Source organism: Pseudophryne corroboree, chromosome 6 (assembly GCF_028390025.1).
Source record: "Pseudophryne corroboree isolate aPseCor3 chromosome 6, aPseCor3.hap2, whole genome shotgun sequence".
Lineage (NCBI taxonomy): Eukaryota > Metazoa > Chordata > Amphibia > Anura > Myobatrachidae > Pseudophryne > Pseudophryne corroboree.
The window spans coordinates 834,897,337-834,913,772 of record NC_086449.1 but is presented as its reverse complement, the minus strand read 5'-3'; the positions used below and the strand labels follow the sequence as shown (position 1 = coordinate 834,913,772).

Below are 16,436 nucleotides of genomic sequence, written 5' to 3'. Positions count from 1 at the left end.
CATGTGCTGCAATGTATGGAAGGGTGACCCTGTAACTGTGGCAGGTGCTGCAATGTATGGAAGGGTGACCCTGTAACTGTGACATATGCTGCAATGTATGGAAGGATGACCCTGTAACTGTGACATGTGCTGCAATGTATGGAAGGGTGACCCTGTAACTGTGGCAGGTGCTGCAATGTATGGAAGGGTGACCCTGTAACTGTGACATGTGCTGCAATGTATGGAAGGGTGACCCTGTAACTGTGGCATGTGCTGCAATGTATGGAAGGGTGACCCTGTAACTGTGGCAGATGCTGTAATGTATGGAAGGGTGACCCTGTAACTGTGGCATATACTGCAATGTATGGAAGGGTGACCCTGTAACTGTGGCAGATGCTGCAATGTATGGAAGGGTGACCCTGTAACTGTGACATATGCTGCAATGTATGGAAGGGTGACCCTGTAACTGTGGCAGATGCTGCAATGTATGGAAGGGTGACCCTGTAACTGTGGCATGTGCTGCAATGTATGGAAGGGTGACCCTGTAACTGTGACATATGCTGCAATGTATGGAAGGGTGACCCTGTAACTGTGATATATGCTGCAATGTATGGAAGGGTGACCCTGTAACTGTGACATGTGCTGCAATGTATGGAAGGGTGACCCTGTAACTGTGACATGTGCTGCAATGTATGGAAGGGTGACACTGTAACTGTGGCAGATGCTGCAATGTATGGAATGGTGACCCTGTAACTGTGACATATGCTGCAATGTATGGAAGGGTGACCCTGTAACTGTGACATATGCTGCAATGTATGGAAGGGTGACCCTGTAACTGTGACATGTGCTGCAATGTATGGAAGGGTGACCCTGTAACTGTGGCATATGCTGTAATGTATGGAAGGGTGACCCTGTAACTGTGACATATGCTGCAATGTATGGAAGGGTGACCCTGTAACTGTGGCAGATGCTGCAATGTATGGAAGGGTGACCCTGTAACTGTGGCATATGCTGCAATGTATGGAAGGGTGACCCTGTAACTGTGGCATATGCTGCAATGTATGGAAGGATGACCCTGTAACTGTGGCATATGCTGCAATGTATGGAAGGGTGACCCTGTAACTGTAGCATATGCTGCAATGTATGGAAGGGTGACCCTGTAACTGTGGCATATGCTGTAATGTATGGAAGGGTGACCCTGTAACTGTGACATATGCTGCAATGTATGGAAGGGTGACCCTGTAACTGTGACATAGGCTGCAATGTATGGAAGGGTGACCCTGTAACTGTGGCATATGCTGCAATGTATGGAAGGGTGACCCTGTAACTGTGACATGTGCTGCAATGTATGGAAGGGTGACCCTGTAACTGTGACATGTGCTGCAATGTATGGAAGGGTGACCTGTTACTGTGGCAGATGCTGCAATGTATGGAAGGGTGACCCTGTAACTGTGACATAGGCTGTAATGTATGGAAGGGTGACCCTGTAACTGTGACATATGCTGCAATGTATGGAAGGGTGACCCTGTAACTGTGGCAGATGCTGTAATGTATGGAAGGGTGACCCTGTAACTGTGGCATATGCTGTAATGTATGGAAGGGTGACCCTGTAACTGTGACATGTGCTGCAATGTATGGAAGGGTGACCCTGTAACTGTGGCATATGCTGCAATGTATGGAAGGGTGACCCTGTAACTGTGACATGTGCTGCAATGTATGGAAGGGTGACCCTGTAACTGTGACATGTGCTGCAATGTATGGAAGGGTGACCTGTTACTGTGGCAGATGCTGCAATGTATGGAAGGGTGACCCTGTAACTGTGGCAGATGCTGCAATGTATGGAAGGGTGACCCTGTAACTGTGACATGTGCTGCAATGTATGGAAGGGTGACCCTGTAACTGTAACATATGCTGCAATGTATGGAAGGGTGACCCTGTAACTGTGACATAGGCTGTAATGTATGGAAGGGTGAGCCTGTAACTGTGACATATGCTGCAATGTATGGAAGGGTGACCCTGTAACTGTGGCAGATGCTGTAATGTATGGAAGGGTGACCCTGTAACTGTGGCATATGCTGTAATGTATGGAAGGGTGACCCTGTAACTGTGACATGTGCTGCAATGTATGGAAGGGTGACCCTGTAACTGTGGCATATGCTGCAATGTATGGAAGGGTGACCCTGTAACTGTGACATGTGCTGCAATGTATGGAAGGGTGACCCTGTAACTGTGGCAGATGCTGCAATGTATGGAAGGGTGACCCTGTAACTGTGACATAGGCTGCAATGTATGGAAGGGTGACCCTGTAACTGTGACATGTGCTGCAATGTATGGAAGGGTGACCCTGTAACTGTGACATGTGCTGCAATGTATGGAAGGGTGACCCTGTAACTGTGACATATGCTGCAATGTATGGAAGGGTGACCCTGTAACTGTGACATAGGCTGCAATGTATGGAAGGGTGACCCTGTAACTGTGACATGTGCTGCAATGTATGGAAGGGTGACCTGTAACTGTGGCATGTGCTGCAATGTATGGAAGGGTGACCCTGTAACTGTGACATGTGCTGCAATGTATGGAAGGGTGACCCTGTAACTGTGACATGTGCTGCAATGTATGGAAGGGTGACCCTGTAACTGTGGCATATGCTGCAATGTATGGAAGGGTGACCCTGTAACTGTGGCATATGCTGCAATGTATGGAAGGGTGACCCTGTAACTGTGACATGTGCTGCAATGTATGGAAGGGTGACCCTGTAACTGTGACATGTGCTGCAATGTATGGAAGGGAGACCCTGTAACTGTGACATGTGCTGCAATGTATGGAAGGGTGACCCTGTAACTGTAGCATATGCTGCAATGTATGGAAAGGTGACCCTGTAACTGTGACATGTGCTGCAATGTATGGAAGGGTGACCCTGTAACTGTGACATGTGCTGCAATGTATGGAAGGGTGACCCTGTAACTGTGACATATGCTGTAATGTATGGAAGGGTGACCCTGTAACTGTGACATATGCTGCAATGTATGGAATGGTGACCCTGTAACTGTGACATATGCTGCAATGTATGGAAGGGTGACCCTGTAACTGTGACATGTGCTGCAATGTATGGAAGGGTGACCCTGTAACTGTGACATATGCTGTAATGTATGGAAGGGTGACCCTGTAACTGTGACATATGCTGCAATGTATGGAAGGGTGACCCTGTAACTGTGGCAGATGCTGTAATGTATGGAAGGGTGACCCTGTAACTGTGACATATGCTGCAATGTATGGAAGGGTGACCCTGTAACTGTGGCAGATGCTGCAATGTATGGAAGGGTGACCCTGTAACTGTGGCAGATGCTGCAATGTATGGAAGGGTGACCCTGTAACTGTGGCAGATGCTGTAATGTATGGAAGGGTGACCCTGTAACTGTGGCAGATGCTGCAATGTATGGAAGGGTGACCCTGTAACTGTGGCAGATGCTGCAATGTATGGAAGGGTGACCCTGTAACTGTGGCAGATGCTGCAATGTATGGAAAGGTGACCCTGTAACTGTGACATATGCTGCAATGTATGGAAGGGTGACCCTGTAACTGTGACATATGCTGCAATGTATGGAAGGGTGACCCTGTAACTGTGACATATGCTGCAATGTATGGAAGGGTGACCCTGTAACTGTGACATATGCTGCAATGTATGGAAAGGTGACCCTGTAACTGTGACATATGCTGTAATATATGGAAGGGTGACCCTGTAACTGTGACATAGGCTGCAATGTATGGAAGGGTGACCCTGTAACTGTGGCAGATGCTGCAATGTATGGAAGGGTGACCCTGTAACTGTGACATATGCTGCAATGTATGGAAGGGTGACCCTGTAACTGTGGCAGATGCTGCAATGTATGGAAGGGTGACCCTGTAACTGTGACATATGCTGCAATGTATGGAAGGGTGACCCTGTAACTGTGACATATGCTGTAATGTATGGAAGGGTGACCCTGTAACTGTGGCATATGCTGCAATGTATGGAAGGGTGACCCTGTTACTGTGGCAGATGCTGCAATGTATGGAATGGTGACCCTGTAACTGTGACATGTGCTGCAATGTATGGAAGGGTGACCCTGTAACTGTGGCAGATGCTGTAATGTATGGAAGGGTGACCCTGTAACTGTGGCAGATGCTGCAATGTATGGAAGGGTGACCCTGTAACTGTGGCAGATGCTGCAATGTATGGAAGGGTGACCCTGTAACTGTGGCAGATGCTGCAATGTATGGAAGGGTGACCCTGTAACTGTGACATATGCTGTAATGTATGGAAGGGTGACCCTGTAACTGTGACATATGCTGCAATGTATGGAAGGGTGACCCTGTAACTGTGACATATGCTGCAATGTATGGAAAGGTGACCCTGTAACTGTGACATATGCTGCAATGTATGGAAAGGTGACCCTGTAACTGTGACATATGCTGCAATGTATGGAAGGGTGACCCTGTAACTGTGACATATGCTGCAATGTATGGAAGGGTGACCCTGTAACTGTGACATATGCTGCAATGTATGGAAGGGTGACCCTGTAACTGTGACATATGCTGCAATGTATGGAAGGGTGACCCTGTAACTGTGGCAGATGCTGCAATGTATGGAAGGGTGACCCTGTAACTGTGACATATGCTGCAATGTATGGAAGGGTGACCCTGTAACTGTGGCAGATGCTGCAATGTATGGAAGGGTGACCCTGTAACTGTGACATATGCTGTAATGTATGGAAGGGTGACCCTGTAACTGTGACATATGCTGTAATGTATGGAAGGGTGACCCTGTAACTGTGGCATATGCTGTAATGTATGGAAGGGTGACCCTGTAACTGTGACATATGCTGCAATGTATGGAAGGGTGACCCTGTAACTGTGGCATATGCTGTAATGTATGGAAGGGTGACCCTGTAACTGTGACATATGCTGCAATGTATGGAAGGGTGACCCTGTAACTGTGACATATGCTGTAATGTATGGAAGGGTGACCCTGTAACTGTGACATATGCTGCAATGTATGGAAGGGTGACCCTGTAACTGTGGCATATGCTGTAATGTATGGAAGGGTGACCCTGTAACTGTGACATATGCTGCAATGTATGGAAGGGTGACCCTGTAACTGTGGCATATGCTGCAATGTATGGAAGGGTGACCCTGTAACTGTGACATGTGCTGTAATGTATGGAAGGGTGACCCTGTAACTGTGGCAGATGCTGTAATGTATGGAAGGGTGACCCTGTAACTGTGACATATGCTGCAATGTATGGAAGGGTGACCCTGTAACTGTGGCAGATGCTGTAATGTATGGAAGGGTGACCCTGTAACTGTGGCATATGCTGCAATGTATGGAAGGGTGACCCTGTAACTGTGGCAGATGCTGCAATGTATGGAAGGGTGACCCTGTAACTGTGACATGTGCTGCAATGTATGGAAGGGTGACCCTGTAACTGTGACATGTGCTGTAATGTATGGAAGGGTGACCCTGTAACTGTGACATATGCTGTAATGTATGGAAGGGTGACCCTGTAACTGTGACATGTGCTGCAATGTATGGAAGGGTGACCTGTAACTGTGACATGTGCTGCAATGTATGGAAGGGTGACCTGTAACTGTGACATATGCTGCAATGTATGGAAGGGTGACCTGTAACTGTGACATATGCTGCAATGTATGGAAGGGTGACCCTGTAACTGTGACATATGCTGCAATGTATGGAAGGGTGACCCTGTAACTGTGACATATGCTGCAATGTATGGAAGGGTGACCCTGTAACTGTGGCATGTGCTGCAATGTATGGAAGGGTGACCCTGTAACTGTGACATGTGCTGCAATGTATGGAAGGGTGACCCTGTAACAGTGACATATGCTGCAATGTATGGAAGGGTGACCCTGTAACTGTGGCATGTGCTGCAATGTATGGAAGGGTGACCCTGTAACTGTGGCATGTGCTGCAATGTATGGAAGGGTGACCCTGTAACTGTGACATGTGCTGCAATGTATGGAAGGGTGACCCTGTAACTGTGGCATGTGCTGCAATGTATGGAAGGGTGACCCTGTAACAGTGACATATGCTGCAATGTATGGAAGGGTGACCCTGTAACTGTGACATGTGCTGCAATGTATGGAAGGGTGACCCTGTAACAGTGACATATGCTGCAATGTATGGAAGGGTGACCCTGTAACTGTGACATATGCTGCAATGTATGGAAGGGTGACCCTGTAACTGTGGCATGTGCTGCAATGTATGGAAGGGTGACCCTGTAACTGTGGCAGATGCTGCAATGTATGGAAGGGTGACCCTGTAACTGTGGCAGATGCTGCAATGTATGGAAGGGTGACCCTGTTACTGTGACATATGCTGTAATGTATGGAAGGGTGACCCTGTAACTGTGACATATGCTGCAATGTATGGAAGGGTGACCCTGTAACTGTGACATGTGCTGCAATGTATGGAAGGGTGACCCTGTTACTGTGACATATGCTGCAATGTATGGAAGGGTGACCCTGTAACTGTGACATGTGCTGCAATGTATGGAAGGGTGACCCTGTAACTGTGACATATGCTGCAATGTATGGAAGGGTGACCCTGTAACTGTGGCATATGCTGCAATGTATGGAAGGGTGACCCTGTAACTGTGACATATGCTGCAATGTATGGAAGGGTGACCCTGTAACTGTGACATGTGCTGCAATGTATGGAAGGGTGACCCTGTAACTGTGACATATGCTGCAATGTATGGAAGGGTGACCCTGTAACTGTGGCATATGCTGCAATGTATGGAAGGGTGACCCTGTAACTGTGACATATGCTGCAATGTATGGAAGGGTGACCCTGTAACTGTGACATATGCTGCAATGTATGGAAGGGTGACCCTGTAACTGTGGCAGATGCTGTAATGTATGGAAGGGTGACCCTGTAACTGTGACATATGCTGCAATGTATGGAAGGGTGACCCTGTAACTGTGACATGTGCTGCAATGTATGGAAGGGTGACCCTGTAACTGTGACATATGCTGCAATGTATGGAAGGGTGACCCTGTAACTGTGATATATGCTGCAATGTATGGAAGTGTGACCCTGTAACTGTGGCATATGCTGCAATGTATGGAAGGGTGACCCTGTAACTGTGACATTTGCTGTAATGTATGGAAGGGTGACCCTGTAACTGTGGCAGATGCTGCAATGTATGGAAGGGTGACCCTGTAACTGTGACATATGCTGCAATGTATGGAAGGGTGACCCTGTAACTGTGGCAGATGCTGTAATGTATGGAAGGGTGACCCTGTAACTGTGACATATGCTGCAATGTATGGAAGGGTGACCCTGTAACTGTGGCAGATGCTGCAATGTATGGAAGGGTGACCCTGTAACTGTGACATATGCTGCAATGTATGGAAGGGTGACCCTGTAACTGTGGCAGATGCTGCAATGTATGGAAGGGTGACCCTGTAACTGTGACATGTGCTGCAATGTATGGAAGGGTGACCCTGTAACTGTGGCAGGTGCTGCAATGTATGGAAGGGTGACCCTGTAACTGTGACATATGCTGCAATGTATGAAAGGGTGACCCTGTAACTGTGACATGTGCTGCAATGTATGGAAGGGTGACCTGTAACTGTGACATATGCTGCAATGTATGGAAGGGTGACCCTGTAACTGTGGCAGGTGCTGCAATGTATGGAAGGGTGACCCTGTAACTGTGACATATGCTGCAATGTATGGAAGGGTGACCTGTAACTGTGACATGTGCTGCAATGTATGGAAGGGTGACCCTGTAACTGTGACATGTGCTGCAATGTATGGAAGGGTGACCCTGTAACTGTAGCATATGCTGCAATGTATGGAAGGGTGACCCTGTAACTGTGACATATGCTGCAATGTATGGAAGGGTGACCCTGTAACTGTGGCAGATGCTGCAATGTATGGAAGGGTGACCCTGTAACTGTGACATATGCTGCAATGTATGGAAGGGTGACCCTGTAACTGTGACATATGCTGCAATGTATGGAAGGGTGACCCTGTAACTGTGACATATGCTGCAATGTATGGAAGGGTGACCCTGTAACTGTGACATATGCTGCAATGTATGGAAGGGTGACCCTGTAACTGTGACAGATGCTGTAATGTATGGAAGGGTGACCCTGTAACTGTGACATATGCTGCAATGTATGGAAGGGTGACCCTGTAACTGTGACATATGCTGTAATGTATGGAAGGGTGACCCTGTAACTGTGACATATGCTGCAATGTATGGAAGGGTGACCTGTAACTGTGATATATACTGCAATGTATGGAAGGGTGACCCTGTAACCGTGGCATATGCTGCAATGTATGGAAGGGTGACCCTGTAACTGTGACATGTGCTGCAATGTATGGAAAGGTGACCCTGTAACTGTGACATATGCTGCAATGTATGGAAGGGTGACCCTGTAACTGTGACATATGCTGCAATGTATGGAAGGGTGACCCTGTAACTGTGGCATATGCTGCAATGTATGGAAGGGTGACCCTGTAACTGTGACATATGCTGCAATGTATGGAAGGGTGACCCTGTAACTGTGACATATGCTGCAATGTATGGAAGGGTGACCCTGTAACTGTGACATGTGCTGCAATGTATGGAAGGGTGACCCTGTAACTGTGACATATGCTGCAATATGGAAGGGTGACCCTGTAACTGTGACATATGCTGCAATGTATGGAAGGGTGACCCTGTAACTGTGGCATATGCTGCAATGTATGGAAGGGTGACCCTGTAACTGTGACATGTGCTGCAATGTATGGAAGGGTGACCCTGTAACTGTGACATATGCTGCAATATGGAAGGGTGACCCTGTAACTGTGACATATGCTGCAATGTATGGAAGGGTGACCCTGTAACTGTGACATGTGCTGCAATGTATGGAAGGGTGACCCTGTAACTGTGACATATGCTGCAATATGGAAGGGTGACCCTGTAACTGTGACATAGGCTGTAATGTATGGAAGGGTGACCCTGTAACTGTGGCAGATGCTGTAATGTATGGAAGGGTGACCCTGTAACTGTGACATGTGCTGCAATGTATGGAAGGGTGACCCTGTAACTGTGACATGTGCTGCAATGTATGGAAGGGTGACCCTGTAACTGTGACATGTGCTGCAATGTATGGAAGGGTGACCCTGTAACTGTGACATATGCTGCAATGTATGGAAGGGTGACCCTGTAACTGTGGCATATGCTGCAATGTATGGAAAGGTGACCCTGTAACTGTGACATGTGCTGCAATGTATGGAAGGGTGACCCTGTAACTGTGACATGTGCTGCAATGTATGGAAGGGTGACCCTGTAACTGTGACATGTGCTGCAATGTATGGAAGGGTGACCCTGTAACTGTGACATATGCTGCAATGTATGGAAGGGTGACCCTGTAACTGTGACATGTGCTGCAATGTATGGAAGGGTGACCCTGTAACTGTGACATATGCTGCAATGTATGGAAGGGTGACCCTGTAACTGTGACATGTGCTGCAATGTATGGAAGGGTGACCCTGTAACTGTGGCAGATGCTGTAATGTATGGAAGGGTGACCCTGTAACTGTGACATATGCTGCAATGTATGGAAGGGTGACCCTGTAACTGTGACATGTGCTGCAATGTATGGAAGGGTGACCCTGTAACTGTGACATGTGCTGCAATGTATGGAAGGGTGACCCTGTAACTGTGACATATGCTGCAATGTATGGAAGGGTGACCCTGTAACTGTGACATGTGCTGCAATGTATGGAAGGGTGACCCTGTTACTGTGACATATGCTGCAATGTATGGAAGTGTGACCCTGTAACTGTGACATATGCTGCAATGTATGGAAGGGTGACCCTGTAACTGTGACATATGCTGCAATGTATGGAAGGGTGACCCTGTAACTGTGACATATGCTGCAATGTATGGAAGGGTGACCCTGTAACTGTGACATATGCTGCAATGTATGGAAGGGTGACCCTGTAACTGTGGCAGATGCTGCAATGTATGGAAGGGTGACCCTGTTACTGTGACATATGCTGCAATGTATGGAAGGGTGACCCTGTGACTGTGACATATGCTGTAATGTATGGAAGGGTGACCCTGTAACTGTGACATGTGCTGCAATGTATGGAAGGGTGACCCTGTAACTGTGACATATGCTGCAATGTATGGAAGGGTGACCCTGTAACTGTGACATATGCTGCAATGTATGGAAGGGTGACCCTGTAACTGTGACATATGCTGTAATGTATGGAAGGGTGACCCTATAACTGTGACATATGCTGTAATGTATGGTAGGGTGACCCTGTAACTGTAGCATATGCTGCAATGTATGGAAGTGTGACCCTGTAACTGTGGCATATGCTGCAATGTATGGAAGGGTGACCCTGTAACTGTGACATGTGCTGCAATGTATGGAAGGGTGACCCTGTAGCTGTAGCATATGCTGCAATGTATGGAAGGGTGACCCTGTAACTGTGACATATGCTGCAATGCATGGAAGGGTGACCCTGTTACTGTGGCATATGCTGCAATGTATGGATTGTGACCCTGTAACTGTGACATGTGCTGCAATGTATGGAAGGGTGACCCTGTAACTGTGACATGTGCTGCAATGTATGGAAGGGTGACCCTGTAACTGTGGCATATGCTGCAATGTATGGAAGGGTGACCCTGTTACTGTGACAGATGCTGCAATGCATGGAAGGGTGACCCTGTTACTGTGGCATATGCTGCAATGTATGGATTGTGACCCTGTAACTGTGACATGTGCTGCAATGTATGGAAGGGTGACCCTGTAACTGTGACATGTGCTGCAATGTATGGAAGGGTGACCCTGTAACTGTGACATGTGCTGCAATGTATGGAAGGGTGACCCTGTAACTGTGACATATGCTGCAATGTATGGAAGGGTGACCCTGTAACTGTGACATGTGCTGCAATGTATGGAAGGGTGACCCTGTAACTGTGACATATGCTGCAATGTATGGAAGGGTGACCCTGTAATTGTGGCATATGCTGCAATGTATGGACGGGTGTCCCTGTAACTGTGGCAGGTGCTGCAATATGGAAGGGTGACCCTGTAACTATGGCAGGTGATGCAATGTATGGAAGGGTGACCCTGTAATTGTGGCAGGTGATGCAATGTATGGAAGGGTGACCCTGTAATTGTGGCAGGTGATGCAATGTATGGAAGGGTGACCCTGTAATTGTGGCAGGTGATGCAATGTATGGAAGGGTGACCATGTAACTGTGTCAGGTGAAGCAATGTATGGAAGGGTGAACCTGTAATTTTGGCAGGTGATGCAATGTATGGAAGGTTGACCCTGTAATTGTGGCAGGTGATGCAATGTATGGAAGGGTGACCATGTAACTGTGTCAGGTGATGCAATGTATGGAAGGGTGACCCTGTAATTGTGGCAGGTGATGCAATGTATGGAAGGGTGACCATGTAACTGTGGCAGGTGATGCAATGTATGGAAGGGTGACCCTGTGATTGTGGCAGGTGATGCAATGTATGGAAGGGTGACCCTGTGATTGTGGCAGGTGATGCAATGTATGGAAGGGTGACCCTGTAACTGTGTCAGGTGATGAAATGTATGGAAGGGTGACCCTGTGATTGTGGCAGGTGATGCAATGTATGGAAGGATGACCCTGTAATTGTGGCAGGTGATGCAATGTATGGAAGGGTGACCCTGTAACTGTGGCAGGTGATGCAATGTATGGAAGGGTGACCCTGTAATTGTGGCAGGTGATGCAATGTATGGAAGGGTGACCCTGTAATTGTGTCAGGTGATGCAATGTACATAAACTCATCCTTGGGATTATTTTACTACAGATCAGTGGGATAACAAGGAGTTAATAAGGTCATATAATGGGGTAAACTGCAGCAGGTGTCTTACAGCCCAGAGCCCCCAGGGCAGCAGTTGTTGTTTGTTTGTTTTTTGGGGGGGGGGGAATCATTCCATCCTGACAGTAAGTGACATTATAAATAAGATTCCAATCAGGGACTTTGCAATAACCATAACATCACATAACAGATACGTATCCCATCGGTGCCTCCGATCCTTATACAGCAATACAATAACATAAGTAACTCTGTAACTAACATGAGTAAATGTACGTGTGTCATAGGTTCTTCCACCAGATGTATACGCAGCAGAAACACAACTTCCTAAATCATCCAATCACATTTGTGCGCTGCTCCGGGTTGGGTTAGGAAAAATGTCCGACCGTATTAAACAAAGATTCCCTTACTTGAATGCTGTACCTGAACAGGCATAGCCCACAGATTGGGACACATGAAGAGGAACCACATCAGCTGGTTGGTCTCAATGGCCACCAAATTGTTAATCTGCCCCAAGGTCATCTCCCCCATGGACATGTTGGAGGTGGAGAGCTTCAGTATCTTGTTATAGATCATAGCCTGAAAACGAGAAGGACACAACGTCATCGAACATCGGCTCAGCCCACGTGTGTTACAGCAATTCCTCCAAATGTAAGCAAATCATGTACTAGCAATCAGGGAGGTCAGTGGGTACCATCAATGCTCCGCGGAGATTAATCCCAGTCTCTATGGTGACGTAGTACGAGGCTTGCAGGAACGTCCTCTGGAGGATTAGAGCCAAGAATAAAAGAACCGCTAAAACATAATAGTTTTCCAGAAATTGATTTGAAGACAGGAAGTGTACGTTCAGGAAGGTATTGGTCGCGTTCTAGAAAAGGGGAGGAAAGAATAACATAAGAGTAATGACAGAACACAAGCAGCTAAAGTGCAACCACATGGTCTATAAGGAATACAGGCCATCAACGTACTGGGCTAACCAATATTCATGACAGTGGAAGCCATTAATTCTCTAAGATTCAGGCCCACCACTGAGGTGTGAGGTTCTCAGCCTATCAATTCACTAGAAACCAGTGCCATCATTGAGGTATGAGGTTCTGAGCCTATCAATTCACTAGAAATCAGTGACATCCCTCAAGTGTCAGGTTCTCAGCCTATCAATTTATCAGGAATCCGTGACATCCCTGAGGTGTAAGGTTCTCAGCCTATCAATTCACTAGGAATCAGTGACATCATTGAGCTGTGAGGTTCTCATCCTATCAATTCACTAGGAACTTTTGACATCACTGAGGTGTGAGGTTCTCAGCCTATCAATTCACCAGAAATCAGTGACACCACTGAGGTGTGATGTTCTCAGCCTATCAATTCACTAGGAACCAATGGCATCACTGAGGTGTGAGTATTTCAGCCAATCAATTCACTAGAAATTACTAGTGACATCACTGAGGTGTGAGCTTCTCAGGCAATCAGTTTACTAAGAATCAGTGACATCACTGAGGTGTAAGGTTCTCAGCCTATCAATTCACTAGGAATCAGTGACATCACTGAGGTGTGAGGGTCATAGCCTATCAATTCACTAGGAAAAAGTGACATCACTGAGGTGTGAGGTTCCTTCCTAGCCTATCAATCCACTAGTAATCAGTGACTTCACTGAGGTGTGAGGTTCTCAGGCAATTCATAAACTAGAAACCAGTGAGGTTACTGAAACACATGAGGTGGAGGTTATCAGCCCTCTAGGAACCAGTGACATCACCAGTGTCTTGTGAATGGACAGTTGATAGGCTTAGAGCACCCCACCTCTTATCTTATGCATGTTGGTTGGGCCACCAAAAGACTGCCTGTAAATAGGAGACAGGAGTGCTTTAATATGAATACCCAAAACAGAACATTCCACTGGCAGTCTCTCGTGCCAGGCTCGGCCTTCAGTATAGCATCACCACTTTAAATATTAGCTTGCTATAGTTCACAAATTGATGCCCAGAAGCGGGGTAACAGTGGGGCTGTTATATCTTTTGACCACATTGGTGTCAGCATCTAAAAGGATTTGTCTGGTATCTAGATGATCGAGTGGTGAAGCTGAATGAAGTTTTCTAATTATCTGTTCCATCCTCTCTCTAAAGCAAAATGGACAGCGATCCTCATTAGATAATGAGTCCGCCTGCTGATTCTGTCCCCGCCCTCTCATTTACATACACTGCCACCGGCACTTAGGAGCGGCTCAGCTAAAGGAGTTTCATCTCTGGACATATAGGCTGCCGTGATAGATAAGTGAGTGTGATAAACCATCCATCCAGACAATGACCATTCATGATGACACGTAGTATTGAATGCCCATCGCATTTCACAGAGACAGAAACGCGTGACTCTCTCCCTTCTCTAAGCAGAGACCGTACAGCATGACGGCGCTCAGAGGACTTACTGTTTCTTGTGTGGTGGTGTTTTTGTTGATGTCCTCAAGTCGCTGCACTATCCCGGAGATACAGAGAGGACCAGCAAACCCCAGCAGGTCAGCCAGATACCGGAAGGTGCTGCTGAGAAGGATGGGTCGCCCAAATGCTTTGTATATGGCCAGCCAGATAGAGGGGGTCTTGTGCGGCTGATCGATCACCTTTTTCTGTATGGAAGATTGGGAATAAGTAATAAGAACATTATTGACTCAGCGGCGTCGTCATTAATGAGCCATATCTCCTGTATAATCGCAGCTCTATAATACATCTGTGATAATGAACTGACAGAGTTTAATTCATCAGTATTTGCAGTGAGATCTGGGGGCAATATTAGCACCCGCAGTGCATTGCAATACGTGATTGTACCGCCAGAACGTATCAATGAACACGTGCAGGGACTGGGGCTGCGATGCATTCACTCCTGTGTCGGGTCTCCTGGGCCGTAGCTGCGTCTCTTCAGCCCAGAAACAGTCGCTCACAGCAAAACATCATCTTTAGATGGCTTTGCCCTATAGAGGCCTATGGGCTTCTTTCCATAATTCTCCCTGAAAGGGATTCAAATTAGATTTCAGTTTGAACACGCCCCACCCAAAACGAACTCTCTCTGCACATGTTACATCTGCCCCCCCCTGCAGTGCACATGGGGGGTCATTCCGAGTTGATCGTAGCTGTGCTAAATTTAGCACAGCTACGATCTTCCCTGACATGCGGGGGGACGCTCAGCACAGGGCTAGTCCGCCCCGCATGTCAGTGCCGGCCCCCCCTCGCAGAAGTGCAAAGGCATTGCACAGCGGCGATGCCTTTGTACTTTAAGAGTAACTCCCGGCCAGCGCAGCTTTAGCGTGCTGGCTGGGAGCTACTCATCGCTCCCCAGCCCGCAGCGGCTGTGTGTGACATTACGCAGCCGCTGCGGCCCGCACCCCCGTTCGGTCTGGCCACGCCTGCGTAGGCCGGACCAAACCCACGAAACGGCGGCCAAACACAGCCTTTCCGACCCCTCCAACCCAGCAATCGCCTCTGCCTGTCAATCAGGCAGAGGCGATCACATCCCTGCTACGGCCGTCGGCCGTCTGGCATGCGCCGGCGCACTACGGCGCATGCGCAGCAGGGACCCGTTCGCTCTGCTGCGTTAAAACTGAATCACCCCCCGAGTGAACACTTGGTATAAACTTCCAGTAAATAAATGTCATAAAAAATACAATAAAGGAATTAAAACTATTTCTTGCAGAGCACAAAGTAACATGAGCAGCCGGTCTGGGCCCCCCGCCATCAATGCTGCGGCATCTCAGTGTGATCTGTACTCTGTGAGAAGGTGTCAGCGTCAGGGCTAGGTTAGTGTTTGCTGGAGCCTGAACAACAATCGGTCTTGTAACAAGTGCCCCTCTGAGCTGGGCGAGCGAGCCGGACTCCGCTCCATTCTGATTGGCTGAGAACCAGAGGCTTGTTTAAAACACAGATCAGAAAAGTGCTTCACCTCACAATGGAAAAATGCAGCTGCTGCCAAGTATCAGTATTACAGACACGACCATTCCCAGCGCCTGTGCTACAGATAATACACTTAACCCTCTCCGCATGGGATCCCTGCCTGCAGCACGTCCTGCTCTTACACGTGGCCTGGTTACTGTACTACAAGCCGGGGCCTCTCTCTACAGGCTGGCGGGACGGTGACAGCTATTATTAGTTATACTGTGACGCTGGGCAGGTGGATCTAAGCAAGGCACGTCAGTAGATCATTGAGGAGCAACAGGCGGCCCACGGACCGCGTCCAGCCCCCCAAGCCGGCAGCTCCCCTCTCCGACCCCGCTTTATTGTCAGATGTGTTTGTTATAGCTTGTGACGCTTGTTCTAAATAGCTACTGACGTATTATTACAGACTAGTTACCAGCCCGTCAAAATGACGGAACAACAGAACAGTAATGTCAGCACTGGGGGGCTGTGTGCGCCCAAACGTCAGCCATCTAGTGGCCACCAGCGCGCAAAACACTTTAATTCCTCCCAGAGAGGTGAGGAGCAGCGTTAGCCTTCTATTATATAGGATAGGTGACTCTCTTTGATGACGTAATGTTTTAACATATTACTGAGACGCAGGGTAACATACGGCCCTACTGAAGTTTAGAGGGCCACAGTGTATCAGGGGTAACATAC

The 16,436-nt window shown here is 47.8% G+C and overlaps 1 protein-coding gene across 1 annotated transcript in view; it reads right to left on the bottom strand.

Moving 5' to 3' along the window:
• LOC134934718 (ATP-binding cassette sub-family C member 9-like) overlaps window positions 1-16,436 on the bottom strand; it is a 119,403-nt gene that overhangs the window by 33,989 nt on the left and 68,978 nt on the right. Inside the window, exons 7-9 of the mRNA XM_063930086.1 lie at window positions 14,264-14,458; window positions 12,542-12,715; window positions 12,271-12,426 (exon numbers count right to left, since the gene is read on the bottom strand). Of these exons, the coding sequence (XP_063786156.1) occupies window positions 12,271-12,426; window positions 12,542-12,715; window positions 14,264-14,458 (525 nt within the window). The remainder of the gene's footprint in view (window positions 1-12,270; window positions 12,427-12,541; window positions 12,716-14,263; window positions 14,459-16,436) is intronic.